Consider the following 17088-nt stretch of genomic DNA (forward strand, 5'->3'; position numbering starts at 1 on the left):
TGCCTCTCTTAATATCCGTGGGCTCCGTTCACCACTTAAACAGCAGGAGGTGTGGAACATCATGCCAGCACATAACATCCGGCTCTTGTTCCTGCAAGAAACACATTTCTACAATTTCAAAGATATGCAGGAACTGAGCCATAAGTACCCCGTCCAATCATTTTACAGCTTCGGCACAAGTCACAGCGTCGGGGGCGGGGTACTTATGCTAGCTCCCCTCCTCGGAGCCTTCCATAACATCCAGAGGGATACAGTCCTTGCCGTCGACTGGAAGTACCGGGGCTGTACCACCAGGTACATTAACATCTAAACCCCAGCAGATGCAACATTAAGACTTGCATTCTTCTAGTCGCTTCATAATTACTTGTACGGCACCCATCACATCAACTTGATGGGAGACTTCAACTGTGTGGCGGACCCGGCTTACGACAAAGTAGGGGGAAATCCCAACACAGGTACCGCTGGCTACAGGGAATTGGAAATCCACCTTAGGAACCTCCAATTGACAGACATCTGGAGGGCTCACAACCCCTACTGTCGGGATTACACTTGGACTGGCCAAGGCATCGGCACATGGCTCGACCGTTTCTACTTGTCACCATCCCTTGTCTTCAGAGCCGAAGCAATAAGGCACGTTCCAGTTAACTATTCCATCTCGGACCACAAATTAGTCGTGCTCAGGTACGATCCCTTAGAAGCTGTAGATGTTGGTCCAGGCCCCTGGAAGTTACCATCAGACTTCCCGTCCCTGTTCTCGGCCAAGCTTAATCAACTGTGCTCCACCTGGAGCACTGCTGGCTGGGACTGGGATGCCTGGGCATGACTCAAAAATAATATCAAAGAAAACATGAAAAAATGGGGCCAGGAACATGTCTTCCTCAGAAGAGCTCGGCTCCGCGATCTCTACAAGGAGAGGAGCTGGTTCGTGGCCAGTCAACGCCAAGGCTTTCCATGTCACAACGCCATCCGTGACATTAATCTCGACATTGAACTGGAGAAACAAAAGCAGGTGGAAGAAAAGAACATTAAGATCCGTCTCCACCTCTGCTCGGAAGACAGGCAATCGGCCACTTTCTACAACAGGCAATACGTCAACTTCCGGCAGGAGCGAACCATTACTACCATCAGTGAAGGCGGTTGTGACTACACCACAACACCTAACATCATGAACGCCTTCTGGGGGTACTACAGTCAACTCTACCAAGACAACAGTACCCCCAGGATTACTCCTGTTGGAATGTCGACCTCTTCCCTGCGCACATCCAAACAGGGTTGGATGCACCATTTACAGCGGCCGAAATAACATCAGTCTTCAAACAGTGCTGTACAAAGAAAGTGCCTGGGCCAGACGGCTTAAACACAGAACTCTACCAAAAGGCCTGGGACCACATCCTCCCCATTCTCATGGCAATTTTCAATACCTTCCTTACCACCGGGAACAAGCCACGAGAATTTCTGGAATGCCATACCGTCTTCATCCCGAAGACCAACATGGACCCTTCCATCATTAAAAACTGGCGCCCCATCAGTCTGTCGAACACGGATTATAAGATCCTCACCCGTGTTCTCAACAACAGACTGAAAACCGGGATGAGGTATATCATCAAAAGAACACAAGTGTATGGTGTTCCTGGTCGATCGACGGAGTTCAATCTCATCCTCATCAGAGAAGTGCTACGTCTGGTTAACATCAAGAACTATTCTATGGCATTGTTGACTATTGATCTCAACCGAGCGTTCGGCATTCCTTTCTCTTTAACATCTTGGAGAAAGTCGGGGTCAGCAGTGGACTCCTCAACATCATCAGAGGAGGCTACAACAACAACAACAGCTCTACCTACCTCCTTATCAATGGACACCTATCTGACCCCATTACCATCCAGAAAGGGGTCAAATAGGGGTGTCCCCTCAGTCCCCTGCTCTAGCCCTTGAACCGTTCCTGCGGGCTGTAAACAACTCTCATGCAGTACGAGGAATTCCACTTCCTCTCACCACGGATGATTCAATCGCCTACGTGGATGACATGGTGGGCACTCTTAGGGACAACGACTCCGTACTGAACTTCTTCAACATCCTAAAGAAGTTTAATGTGTCGGGGCTAACAGCCAACCTCGACAAAACTAAGATCAAGTTGTACGGAGTCTTGGACCTGTATAACATCCCTGCAGGTCTAGTCCATACTGCCGACCCCCTCACCATCCTGGGGGTCCCGTTTGAAGAACAGCCCGTGCTCAACGAAGAACATCTCGACAACAACACCATCGAGAGACTCAAGGACTGGAAAAATGGACAGCTGTCACTCTCCTCCAGGGCCACTGTCATCAAAACCATCGTATGCCCTGCGCTTCAGCACATCCTGAACATTACTAACATCAGCGATGATCAGAAAATCCGGCTTTACAGGAAGCCCCTGAAGTTCTTCTGAGGCAATCTACGCCAGGAAGTTGGTCTCAACATCCTTCAACTTCCGGAGAAGCGAGGGACGGGGGGGGGGGGGTTTCCAGCCTCCCCTCCTTTAACATCAGACACCTAAGTAATACCGCCTTCCATCTAACAGGGTACCGCAGACTACACATCCCTGCAGCTATCCTGTGCGGTATTTCTTGGGTCACAAGCTTCCCCCTTTTTGGGATCCCAGTCCACCAGGGTCCCAAGGTGGACAATGTTCCAGAAGACTACAACAGACTGTGCCAGCTAATGCAACAGCTCCGCTCATCGGGTGTGAACATCGCAGGGATCCGGAACAGTTACACCTGATACGAACACTTCTTCGACATCCTTCGTACCGATATTCCGGATCTGGGATCAACAACAACAAGATCCTCTTCGGCCACCTCTCCAAACATCAAGACTACCCGTTGAGAAAGGACCTGGCATGGAGGATTGCTTATGGACACCTTCCAGTTAACACCAACATCTGGCGGTTCAACATCACCTGGAACCCCTTTTGTAACTTCTGCGAGAGCCTGGGCACCGTGGAGCATGTCTTCTACTGGTGTCCCATTTCCATCTACATCTGGAGGAGGCTAAGCGTCGAGCTCCATATCCCCCCTCCTACTGCAGGAGCAGATCATCTTCCTGCAGTTCGCTCCCCCAGCTAACAAGCAGAAGTTAGTGGTATTCATTATTAATGAGCTCAAATACCACATCTGGAAGGTAAGAAAGAAATTTTCTAATCCTACTAATCCTCCCAATCTGTTGGATCTCTCCTGGATCGTTCTTTACGAGTTCTACGGTTCCTTAAGGAAATTTTTACATCTTGAAAGAGAGGCTCTGGGTAACACCACATTTAAGATCAAGTGCTGTTCACCTCCAATCCTGTGTAATGTCAGACACATCATCATCAAGTTCTGCCTGCTGCTGCTTTAAGATCTCCATCTGCAGCAGCTCCACTCCGAGTCATTTCCTTGGTCTCTGCGTCCCCCCTGAGATCTGTTTTATTCCCTGGTCTCCCACGGGGGTAGTTCGAAGGAAAAACCCAGGCAGCGCAGGCCTACTCGAGGCGGGCTGCCCTGAAAGGGCGGGTCACCTGGGTACCGGCTACCTCCGTGGTCTTTTCAATCTCGTGAGCCAGGCGGCAAGGTGGGGTGTAAGAGTATCATCTGATAGCATGGAGCTAGAAAGATGTGAGATATGAGCTGAGGCCCATACTTCCTTTTTCCTACTCCCCAACCGTCCTTCCCATCCTATTCCCTCTCGTCTCCTTTTCCCCTTTCCCATCCCCTCATTTCTCCACCTCAACCTCACTGTCACTTCCCTTTCCTTCTTTCTCTTTTCTACTGGGCCACTCTGACCCCACTTCTTTTCAGTAGGCCAATGATGAGATTCCCCTCACTTTCACCACACCTGTGAGATGGATCGTCCGACTGGTAGGAGAGAAGCTTCCACGTGGTTCGTCTAGTTAGTGGAAAGTATAATCGTAAGACAAAGGATACTACCAGTCGGAGATAAAGAAAGCCCAGCAGACTTAATGGTGGAAAACAAGAATGTGGATGTCCATTCGAAATTACAGAAGGAAAGCCTGGTTATTATTGTGATGAAATAAATCTGAAGTAGCCTTGAGATTTAGTGCAGCGAATCGGTAAGACGAACTTTATATTTTCTAATCTGTGAATTTAATTGTGAGGATCTAAGGTGTGTGAAAAGGGACAATACTAGAACTGTGGCCAAATATAAATGCAAGAAATAATGTCATTGTTTCGTATTATGTATTTGTAAAGGAACTATTAATGTTACTCAGATCTTGGAAAAGAGAAAGAAATGTTAAATTGGATAGGACAATTAAGGAAAGTTTTGATTGATTCCTAGCGTGTTTAAGAGAGAGAAAAAAATAAGTAACTAATCTTTAACTTTGGTATTCTGTAATATAAGCAAAGTAATGTATTTCTGTGATTTTATAATTTAGTATTGGTATTCTTAAACATGAATTTTCAAGAGTTTTATTTAAATATGTGTGCAAGAATAAGATAATATGTATGTGTATCCAGATTGAAAGACTGACTAAGTTTATATAAATGACTTGTATGTTTTATTTTAGTGAAATTAAATTGTTTTGTTATTACAATGAAGTTAGTTTTCCTTATGTCTAGAGTTACTGCACTTGTTCATAAAAGTTAATCGAACCTCTTAAAGGTGGGCTTTCAATTGCAAGTTACGAAAATTTATTGAGAAGAATGAATGCTGACTGGCTTCTAACTCCCTGGTTTGAATTTCAATATATACTAGGACTCAAAGTGGTGCAGCAAAACAAATAAATTTCTTTGAGTTTAAATAGGGAGATAGAACCAGAGTTGAGACAAAGAAGTTGGCATCCGCCATTTGCAATTCTTTGTCTCACAAGACATAAGCTTCATTCTTGTCAGAGGTACAACCATATTGGGAATTGAGAATTAAGAAAAGGAAGTTTTATGGGAAAGTCGACACGACAAAATGGCACAGCCGGTAGGATTTTAATTTAATAAAGAAATATTAATAGAATCTGTTAAATTGAGTAAGCAGGTTGTAGCTCTAGGCAGGAAAGAGTGAACTTGCAAAAATTTGAAATCTTATCTTAGAATTTGTGACTGGTATATTATTGATATGGCACTAAGTACGACAACTAAGATGGATGAAACAGAGTTCTTGAGGACAGTGAATCCCCAACAGGTATTCCCAAATTCTTGGGTGAGGATAGTGACGATGTATTGGCATTTTTCGCCTACATTGAGAAACTAAGTAAGTTAGCAAATTGGTCTGACCTTCAGTTGTTAATCTTACTTAGGAGTAAGTTGGTGGGAAAGGCAAAGACCTTCCTATATTCCTCCCCGATTCTGAAGGAAACTTTAGAGTATGAAAAGTTCAAAGAAACCTTAATATCACATTTTTCTATATTGAAGAGTATTGGCCCAAATCTCTGGAAACTACAGGGTAGTGCCCAGAAGGATAATGAATGTGTAACTGACTACTACAATCATTTGCTGACCCTAGCAAACAGTCTCAGTGTATCAAGTGAAGATAAGTCTCACTTAGACCGGGTTGTCCTTTTACAATTCAAGCAGGGATTAAGACCTGAATTAAGGGAGACTGCTTATAAGAAAAGGCTGAGCAATTTAGAGGGAATGCTATAGCGCGGTGAAGGAAAAGGAGCAGATGCTGGGAGACATTTTCCCCTCATCTAAATTAATGCAGGTTAATGTGGTTAGACAAAGTACTGATTCGGGAAACAATGATAACTTAGAAAACGGGCAGAAAAGGGAAAAGGAAGTACATGAAAAAACAGGATGTAATGACAAACACAAATCCAAAATTGTCAATCAAAGGGCTAATTGTGATGAACGTACGGTAGCAGAAATCAATCAGATTAGCAGGGAGGAAATTAGCTCCATGATAAAGCATGAGGTGGACAGATCACAGAAGCCTATATCGGAACGTCTCGATGCTGTATTGCAACAGTTGGCGACTTGTTCGGCAAAATCCACAGAGCCTCCTGTTGTGCATGCAGACGAGATTAGAGAAACTGTAAAAGCTGAGGTAGAGCAACAAAATCTGCCTTTATTAAGTAAAATTGATGACCTAATGAACAAAGTTGAAGCCATGACTGAACAAAGGCTGAATATCGGTAAATCTCAGAATAGATATAGTCGAGAAAATTTTAAGAAAGACTTTAGATGTTTTAAGTGTAACTGGACGGGGCACATCGCGAGATACTGTTATTCTAATAGACCTTCATGGGAGAATAACAAAGAATCAAATTTAGGGCATGTGAAAGGTAGTAATAAAAATAGGAATAAAGATCGTAAGAATGTAAGAGAGTCAAAATTAAAGGTTAGGGGCATAATACAAGGGTCATATTGCAATGTACTGTTAGACACCGGGTGCCAAGTCCCAGTGATTTCTGGAAAGTACTTCAAAAAAATAAGATCACACATATGGTGGGGAATCCGACATCTCCATTGACCTATCAGGTTAGCAGGAGTTACATCGTCCCCAGTGTATACAGAAAAAAAGGTTAGGTTAAAGTTATATCTGGCTGAATTTAATATGTGGATTTGGCATGAATTGCTAGTGCTCCCTAAGACATCACTTACAAGATTTCAGGTATTTCTAGGAAATGATTTCCTAGAAAAGTATGAGTTTTCTTGTAATCTATCCAGGAATGAGATTAGTCTAATGGGAAGGACGAGGTTTGGCAGAGAGAATCACGGAAACAAAAATTTAAATAGGAATGAGAGATCATGTAATGGAAAAATGCAAGCAGAGAGTAATCTAATACAGAAAAAAGAAGGACATAAGATTGTACAAAATAGTCAGAATGAGTCTCAAACTATGCCAGTGGCAGAGGAAAATTATATATGTGATACAAGACAAAATTTGAGTGATAGAATAGAAAATGAACAAGATAAAACTGAGGAAAGTTTGGGGCAGAGGGATCCAAACCCATCAGAGCATAATTTTCATATAACAAGTTTAGAAGTTTCTGTACCAGATGAAGGAAGATAAAAACCTCCCCCTGAGAACATACAGGAAGCATGAGAGAACAAACAAACAAAAAAAAATTCTTTTATTTTCTTTTTTTTTTTATTAATTAAAATTAAAAATAATTAAATTTTTTTTTTGTAAGGGAGGATGCCTTTGTTATGTCGGAAGACATAACAATTTTATCGTTTAAATTAAGAAATTAATAATCTACCAGAAGTGAACGTTTGTGTATAATTTTGTAATATAGTATTATATAATCTTAATTTAGTATTGTGAAATTTTAGTGTACAAAATATGTGACAGTTACTTAGTCGGAAATTTTGTATGTGAACATCTAATCAGTTGCTAAAAAAGAGAAATCAAATACTATACCAATTGTGTATGGCCAACTTCAATAAGTCTGTTGTGAAGAACTGTGTCCCCCACACCCCTTCACTGAATGGAAAGTTACGAGAGTTTAGTTTGGTTGCCACGAGTGGCACCATGTGCTGGGAGAAATGCAGGAGAGTAGGGCGCATGCGTGTTTGACGACAGCAGGAAAGAGAGGCAGTTTAAAAGCGAATGCATCGTGATGTTCAAGGCTTTTTTTCTCGGAGATGTTTTTCCTGCTGCTGTCCACCTGTGAGATAGATCGTCCGACTGGTAGGAGAGAAGCCTCCACGTGGTTCCTCTAGTTAGTGGAAAGTATAATCGTAAGACATAGAATACTACCAGTCAGAGATAAAGAAAGCCCAGCAGACTTAATGGTGGAAAACAAGAATGTGGATGTCCATTCGAAATTACAGAAGGAAAGCCTAGGTATTATTGTGATGAAATAAATCTGAAGTTGCCTGGAGATTTAGTGCAGCGAATCGGTAAGACGAACTTTATATTTTCTAATCTGTGAATTTAATTGTGAGGATCTAAGGTGTGTGAAAAGGGACAATACTAGAACTGTGGCCGAATATAAATGCAAGAAATAATGTCACTGTTTTGAATTATGTATTTGTAAAGGAACTATTAATGTTACTCAGATCTTGGAAAAGAGAAAGAAATGTTAAATTGGATAGGACAATTAAGGAAAGTTTTGATTGATTCCTAGCGTGTTTAAGAGAGAGAAAAAAATAAGTAACTAATCTTTAACTTTGGTATTCTGTAATACAAGCAAAGTAATGTATTTCTGTGATTTATAATTTAGTATTGGTATTCTTAAACATGAATTTTCAAGTGTTTTATTTAAATATGTGTGCAAGAATAAGATAATATGTATGTGTATCTAGATTGAAAGACTGACTAAGTTTATATAAATGACTTGTATGTTTTATTTTAGTGAAATTAAATTGTTTTGTTATTACAATGAAGTTAGTTTTCCTTATGTCTAGAGTTACTGCACTTGTTCATAAAAGTTAATCGAACTTCTTAAAGGCGGGAAATAATTAAGGATCAGGTCACGATTGCAAGTTACGAAAATTTATTGAGAAGAATGAATGCTGACTGGCTTCTAACTCCCTGGTTTTAATTTCAATATATACTAGGACTCAAAGTGGTGCAGCAAAACAAATAAATTTCTTTGAGTTTAAATAGGGAGATAGAACCAGAGTTGAGACAAAGAAGTTGGCATCCGCCATTTGCAATTCTTTGTCTCACAAGACATCAGCTTCATTCTTGTCAGAGGTACGGCCATATTGGGAATTGAGAATTAAGAAAAGGAAGTTTTATGGGAAAGTCGACACGACAAAGGCTTAGAAATGGGGGAAAGAGTACTATAAAATGAATTAGAGATGATAATGTGACATGAAAACTGATGATAATATATTCTAATTGTCTAAAGTAATTATTTTGAAAGATTACTAAATGAAAGAAGTAGTGATAGCATGGTGGTAGAAAAAACATTCAAGAAGAAAACAATCTAAAGTAAATATCAATATTTGAGGAAGAAACAGTCATAAAAAACTGAACTGTGGAAAGGCAGCCAGAGGAGATGATATTCGGCCAGAAATGCTCAAATATGAAAATATAAAAGTTTTACAGTGTACACTGCATTCAGAAGGGCTGGTTCAGAGGGGTCGAATTCCAGATGATGGGAGTAGTACTTTCATAGTATCCATTATAAAAAAAAATCTACAGAACTGAATGTAAGAATTACAGAGGAATTTCCCTAGAGTTCTAGGTAAGATTGATGCAAGTACACTCAATGAAAAACTTTAAGAAGGTAAGAAAAATCACTGAAGAGAAGTCTGGAGGAGAAGAACAACCTGTGATTCAGACCAAATAGTTTGTCAGGATTAAATTTTCACTGTAAGACAAACTGAGAAATCATGGGAATATAAAAACAGATCTGTATCTAAGTTTTGTAGTCCTGGAAAAGGAATACGACTTATACGAATATGTTCAGAAAGATGTTCAAAGCATGACAGTTATATGGTGTAAGTGAGATATTATATCATGCAATACATAGGCTATATCAAGAACATGGCTTATCCATGTTTCCAATATAGAGTGGAAAAAGAATTATCCACTCTGATAATAAATGGAAAGAGGGCAAGATTGTTCAATTGCATAAAGTAAGAAGCAAAACAGATGCTTCAAATTACAAACCAGTTTGCATTTCTGGAGTGGTTGTTAAGGTCTTGGAGAGATTCATTAGGAATAGAATACAGGATTGGGTGGAAAAGGGAAGGATTCTGTATAGAGATAAACATTGGTTTGTTAAAGGGAGGTCGTGTTTTACAAATTTACTTACATTTTATAATAAGGTGACTACAGTTCTGGATAGGGGTGATTCATATACAATAATACTTCTGGATTTTACAAAGGCATTTGACAGGCTACCACATAATAAACTGGTGTATAAGTTACAGCAAATGGGATTGAAAAATCAGTTGGTTGATTGAATAGCAAACTGGCTTTCTAATTGATATCAAATGGCAGTGTACAGATGTGCCATGCCTCTCAGGAGGAGCCTCACAGGGACCACTGCTGTTTAATTTGTTTGTTAATGATATTCAGCTGTTTGCAGATGATGCTAAGCTGGGAAAAGTTATTAGGAATGATGTGGATGTACTGGTGCTTCAGAGCGATTTGAATAAAGTGGCTATGTGAGCTGACAAGTGAGGATTTCAATTTAAGGTTTTGCATTTGGGATCTCAAAAAAGTATAGTTGTGTATCATAGAGACATATTACAGGATGTGGAGGATCTTAGGGGATAAAGAATTGAAGTTCAAGGGGTATATGTACAAAAATAATAAAAACAGCGCGAAGAAATGCCAGTATACTAAGAACACTGATAAGGATGTGGTCATTCCACTGTAGAAAGCCTTGATTAGACCACATCTGGACTACTGTTCCAGATGCCTACATCCTTCCTCATTCAAATGCAAGCAGACTCTCGCATACAATTCCTTTCTGTCCTCAAACGCCCTCCAAGCATCCACATATTCCAATCCTCTCCTCTGACACATTCTAGCTATTATGTTATTCAATATTACTGCTCTTCTGCTCAGCTCGTCACTATTATTCCTAGGCAACACACACACTATCTTTCCTCTCTGTGTCTTCTTTCGTACAACCTCAAGCAAGAATCTCACATCTCTCACTGCCGAATTTACATTATCACTCAAGTCATTTGTTCCTACCATCACAATCATCTCATCCATCCTTTCACCTCTCTTAATTGCCATAGCCAACTTTCTATTGTTCCTCCAGGCAAACACTCCTCATGCATCCTATCTCGAACACCACAGATCATTGAGTCTCCATACATTACACCTCTTACCACCCTATTCCTCAATTGCTCACATGCATCCCTCACTCTCTCTCCTCTAACACTTTCTCTCTGTGCTTCCCTACTTACCTACCTTCCAGACATCACTCTATCCCTAGTTCCAGTGCTCCCTTGCATTCCTCTCATAACCTCTCTCCTACTGTTTCCATTCTCTCCTCTTCTATCATCCCCATAACTCTCTCATTCCCTCTCTTCCACTGTTCCTATTCTCTCTTCTTCTATAATTCCTATATATCTCTCTCTCATTCCCTCTCTTCCACTTATCCTATTCTCTCCTCTTCTATCATTCCCATAACTATTTCTCATTCCCACTTATATTGTTCCTATTCTCTCCTCTTCTATGATTCCCATAACTATCTCTCATTCCCTCTTATACTGTTCCTATTCTCTCCTCTTCTATCATTCCCATAAGTCTCTCTCACTCCTACTCTGATTCGCCTTATCTCATCTTTCACACTTCTTATCTCATTCCCTAGACATTCCACCTGCTCTTTCGGCTCATCTATCTCTCTCTGCAAGTCAGTCATTCTTATTTGCCATTCATCCTCCCAATTGAGACCACCTCCTAAAACTTCACAATCATTCACCCTTTCCATACTCCCCACTCTCATTATTTTATTCATATTTCTCTCTCCCTCTATCATATACCACTCATCGCTCTATAAGGAGAATTCTCCCTCTCGACTCAGTGAGGTCAGTTATAGTCATCTCTAATTCACCAAGTTCCTCCCATTGCCTGCATTTTGCGCATATACGTATTCCCTCTTCTCTCACCTGCCGGGACGCATACATTCCACAAGTCCCGCATGCTATAAAATCCTGTATGGTATCACACAAAATGGAGTCCTCAAATGTGCTTATTAAATAATTTAAGGAATTTACAACGTACACAGATTATAAATTAAATTAAACTTTAATCTATATTTCCAATATTTTGGCAACGTCACGTTGCCACCTTCACAGATACTTAAAATAAAGACACGTGCATGCAGGCACTACACACAGTAAATGAGGACAAAGCAGGAAGCTATTGTTTCTCCTAAAAGTCCTGATGGTGCCTCTTAGCGGGCTATGTAGATATTCTTAGCCGTTGGGCTGAAGGTCTTCTGATGTAAGTCTCCCAAATTTGGGGCAGTCTCATGCTTGAGGTTTGGACTGTTTCTTAGGGCTGAGGCTGATTTCATGAATAGCCTTTCAAATTTGAATTTACTATGGTGTATTACCGTGGCTCTTTCTCAGCCAATATCTACCCCCCCAAAAAAAACACTTCCTTAATACTTTCTCAGCCAATGGCCCCCCCTCCCAAAAAAAAAATCCGAAAAATATTTAAACCAGTAAACCACAACCCCCCCCCTCCCCCCTTCACAACAAGGATTAATCTAAATCCATTACCATTCCCTACATCCGAGGCACCTCGGAAAAAATTACCAAAATCCTAAAAAAACATGACGACCTCGTGTTACAGACCATATAGAAAATTGGCGTCCCTTATCCGCTACACTAAAGACCAACCACTTCCCCTAGACCTGCCTTTTGTTTACCAGGTTCCTTGCAGCTGTAAGCTGTCCTACTTTGGCCAAACAGGCAGGACAGTGAATATCAGAATTTCAGAACACAAGGGCTACATCTGGTTTCACCAGTACAGCCACTCTGGTCTTGCAAACCATGCTCTGGATACACGCCACAGAATACAGTGGAAGAAAGCCATGGTAATATACCATAGTAAATTCAAATATGAAAGGCTATTCATGGAATCAGCCTCAGCCCTAAGAAACAGTCCAAACCTCAACAAATTTGGTTGCATGAGACTGCCCCAAATTTGGGAGACTTACATCAGAAGACCTTCAGCCAACAGCCAAGAATACCTACATAGCCCACTAAGGGGCACCATCAGGACTTTTAGGAGAAACAATAGCTTCCTGCTTCATCCTCATTTACTGTGTATAGTGCCTGCGTGCATGTGTCTTTATTTTAAGTTCTGTGAAGATGGCAATGTGACGTTGCTGAAATATTGGAAATATACGTGGGCTGTTCAATAAGTAATAAGACTAATTTTACTGTGGCGAAACCACTCATCACAATATTAATTTCTGTGGAATAAAGAAATGTTGCTGTCTGTATTAACAAAAGAGGTTGATAGATGGTGTATATGGGCTGATGTGGCAGAGTGTCATGTGACTAAATGCAAGTGCTCATCGGAGCACCTACGAGGCGTGACCAGTCTTCGAAATGGAAGCATCCTTGGAACAGCGTTAAGCGATTAAATTTTGTGTGCGTTTGCAAAAATCGGCATCGGACACTTTTAATATGATATGTGAAGCTTTCCATGATGAAGCAATGTCGAGGGCAAGTGTTTTTCACCGGCATAAAACTTTTAAGGAAGGTAGGCAAAATGTGGAAGATCTTGAATGTGAAGGAAGACCTTCAATGTCCATCACAGAGACAATGATCAACAGAGCAGCGATTATCATCAGGCACATCAAAAGGAAGCGTCCATTGCTGAAGAATGACTTCTTATTGCACCACGATAATGCAAGGCCACATATTGCTGGTTGTGTAGTGGTCGTTTTGCAGAAGAACAACACAGATATCCTACCACACCCTCCATATAGTCCTGATTTCGCACCGTGTGATTTCTAGCTGTTTCCTCAGCTCAAGAAACCACTAAGAGTCCACCATTTCGAAAGCAACAAAGCATGTGTAAAAGCTGCGGAGGCGGTTTTGAAAGAACTCTCAAAAAACGGACTCTCACATGTGTTTAAGAAGTGGATGCAACGTTGGGACAAATGCATCGAGTCTCACGGTAGTTACTTCGAAAAAGACCATGTAAATGATGACGATTAAAGGTAATCTGTTTTCTGTATAAATATAGTCTTATTACTTATTGAACAGCCTACGTAGATCAAGTTTAATTTAATTTATATTCTGTGTATGTTGTAAATTCCTTAAATTATTTAATAAGCATGTTTAACCAACATCTAAGCCTTTCTACGAGGATTCCTTAAATGGGGAGGACTTGGTGATTTGCAATTTTAACTGCCACTGCCGCCATTATTCAAAGTAGTGTCGCTAATTAGTGTCAAAAATAGTGTCGCAACTAAATGCTAAATAAGTATAAGGGAGTATAACTATATAAGTAAAAGTACAAACAAAACATTTAAGTATACTAAATATAAATAAAATAAAACTAAATAATGAAAACTTATGTTATCTTTGTCTTGTCTTCCACCATTATGCATCCGATTCCGACCCCGTCTTCTTGGTAACCAAAATACACGATATAGCGACAACAACTAACTTCAAAAACAACCACTGAAGGTTGTTTTTGAAGGACACTCGTATTCCAGAAAAACAACGTAGCACTACAAAAACGTAGAAAAACAGACTATTCACCAATTAAAAAAGCACTTTTTTCAGCACAGCTCAAATTCCCCACCACGTTCTCTGGTGACTCTAGTGCCCACCTGGGGTGTATCAGGAATAAATATGATGATGATATCTACTCCAGTTGCATTTGCACATTTCAATTTTCTGATGCCTTTCTCAACCTCAAGTGTTGATAAATACTCCTGACTCTTGAATATATTTTATTACTGTTCTGCATCTCTTATTTAGCAAATCTTTCAAAGCAATTACTCCAAACATCCAGAATATCTTCAGTTTTTATGTCCTTTTAGTTTTAGAGCCTAGAAGAATGAATACTTCTGGATAATGCACTGCTTCCAGCTGCCCTAGACTCAACATGGTACATTTCAAGCTACACTAAGTCTCTCACACTGGATGATGAAAATCATTTATCACCTAATAATTTTTATAAACAACCTTGCAACAGTCAGATTCTAACCCACAGACTGTTGAGTGGAGAGAGAGAGAGAGAGAGAGAGAGAGAGAGAGAGAGATACTAACGACTTGGTGATCTTGCTGTTTTATTTATCATGTTAGCATAATAGAGAGACATATATAACAGACAAGAATAGCAGAATAGTATGGGATGTAAACAAAATAAAGTTAATCAATAAACTTATATATCAGACATGCAAAAAATTACCTTGTTCTGAAGTTTTTGTGCTCCAACTTCTAAAAGTGTATCTTCCAATAGTTCATTTGTAATTGCTGTATGCAAAATATAACCAGGTGAACATTCATGCAACTTTTCCATTAATAACTGTTTTATTTCATTAAGAGATAAACAGTGATTATTTAAAAGCTTCTCTTTTGCAAATCTATGCAATTCTGCTTTCAGTTCAGGAGAAGGATAATTAGTAGGTGTGGGGGAAATTTCTAAGGTGGCAATGTGAGCATGTGGTTTCAATCCAGCTCTAGCTCTAGAGGTACTAATAATCTTATTTTCACCAGAATTAGAAATTGTTTCAGAAGAAGTATTTAACACTTTATACTTTGATCTTGATTCTTTTTTCAAAATCAAATGATCAATATTTATCTTTTCAGATTCAGTACCACTACTTTCATTATCACTAAATGACTCCTGAAAAGACTTTGTCCTTTTCCTTTGTCGAGATTTTGGAAGAATGAATGAATTCTGTTGTAGATCTAAAAAATAAGAGTACATTTAACATTAAAATTAACACAATAAAAAAGTCCTAATAAATTCTAACCTACATCACTTATTAGTCTGATTCTTAATAATACTATAACTGATACAACCATTTTGAATACAAAAATAATGGTTATAATTCTGGTTGCTTTTGGTGTGAATGCATTTGATTAAACACTGCATATTGTTTTATTTTCATTTACAAATATCAACAAATGAAGAAATCTTTATTCCACTCTTACAGTTTATTAAGTGTGTATTTCAAGCTGTTGACAACTCAGCAGATATGCAGTTCCATTTTAGTATTATCATGATAATATCAGAATGGAAATGAAAAATAAAACTAAAAAGCTTTTCACGGCTTTGAAAGAAAAAGGAGAACATTTGCTATATTATATGATATATTGCTTATTATATGATATTTCTGATGATTTCATCACAATTTTGGTTGCTGCTGAGGTCATTTTTCCTTTCATGGAATCCAATCCAGTACTTCTTTGTTTATCGTTGGTCCTGTCTTAGAAGTATTCTATGAGGGAGAACGTCAAGGAGTTGTTGGAACTGAAGAGTGAGAAAGTGAAGATTGTAAGTCTCCTACCATGCTATGATAGAGACAAACTGAGGAGTAGAGCATTGATAGAAAATGAGTCTATATGCAGATTGTGCAAAACGAATGATGTAGAATTTGTGGATCTGTGGTCACTGTCTGATGGAAAGAAGGATTTGTACAATGCAGATAGACTGATTCTGAAAGGTTTTGGTGTTAGATGTCTGGAGAGAGCTTTGTACACTGAGCATGCTGACATGGAAATTCAGGGAAATTTAAGCAATTAGGGTGGAAGCAAGTGAGTTTGTGTGAAGGCACCCATGAAGCGAGTGAGTGCGAGTATGACCAAGTGAGGAATCTAATCTCTCAAGCAAAAATATTCAATACGTTAATCAATTCAGAAAGTCAGTCAGCTTGTGCTCTTAGAGAATACAGAGACAAATGTAAGAAAGCTATACACTGTGTAAAACTAGCTAAACAAAAGTCATGGGAAGGCTTTGGTAAGAACATAGAAAATAAATATCAAGAAGGTGGCAAGATATTCTGGAGGCTGTTGAAGAAGCTCAGAAATGGAGGAAAGATTGCTGTAAAAGGAATTAGAGATGATAAAGGTGACATGAAACTGGAGAAAAAGATATCCTTGAAGTATGACGTAATTACATTGAAAAATTGCTAAATGAAACAAGCAGTGACAGCACAGCAGTAAAAAACACTCGACAGGCACAAAAGGAATACGTATCCACTTGAAGTAGAAAAAGGCATCAAAAGTCTGAAATATGGAAAGGAAGGGAGTAGATGATATTCGACCAGAAATGCTGAAGTATGGAGATATACAATTCTTACAGTGGCTGCACTGCATAGTTCAGAAGGTCTAGACAGAGGGACAAATTCGAGTTGATTGGAGTAGAGCTCCCATAGTACCCATATATAAAAATGGAAATAAAACTGAATGTGAGAATTAAAGAAGTATTTCTCTACTGAGTGTTCCTGGTAAGATTTATGCCAGTATACTTGAGAAATGGTTGAGAAGGATTGTGGAAGAGAAGCTTGGCCTGGATTCAGGCCAAATAGAGGTTGTCAGGATCAGATTTTCACTTTACGACAGATAGTTGAGAAATCATGGAAATATAACAAAGATCTGTATTTAAGTTTTTCAGATCTGGAAAAGGCATATGACAAGGTGCCAAGAGAGGAGCTATTCAAAACGCTACAGTTATATGGTGTCAGTTGGGCATTATATCAAGCAACACTTAGTCTGTATTTGA

General features: G+C 39.5%; 1 protein-coding gene across 4 annotated transcripts in view; it reads right to left on the reverse strand.

Annotated features, from left to right (window-relative positions):
• The window catches only part of LOC150102911 (DNA-directed RNA polymerase III subunit RPC5-like), a 459314-nt gene that overhangs the window by 88923 nt on the left and 353303 nt on the right, over positions 1-17088 (reverse strand). For all 4 annotated transcript variants that reach the window (XM_090397865.1, XM_090397866.1, XM_090397864.1 and 1 more), the window contains exon 14: positions 14770-15272. In XM_090397865.1, coding sequence (XP_090253991.1) covers positions 14770-15272 — 503 coding nt within the window. The remainder of the gene's footprint in view (positions 1-14769; positions 15273-17088) is intronic.

This window comes from Typopeltis vanoorti, chromosome 9 (assembly GCF_054136105.1).
Source record: "Typopeltis vanoorti isolate ZY-2024b chromosome 9, IOZ_Tvanoo_1.0, whole genome shotgun sequence".
Lineage (NCBI taxonomy): Eukaryota > Metazoa > Arthropoda > Arachnida > Uropygi > Thelyphonidae > Typopeltis > Typopeltis vanoorti.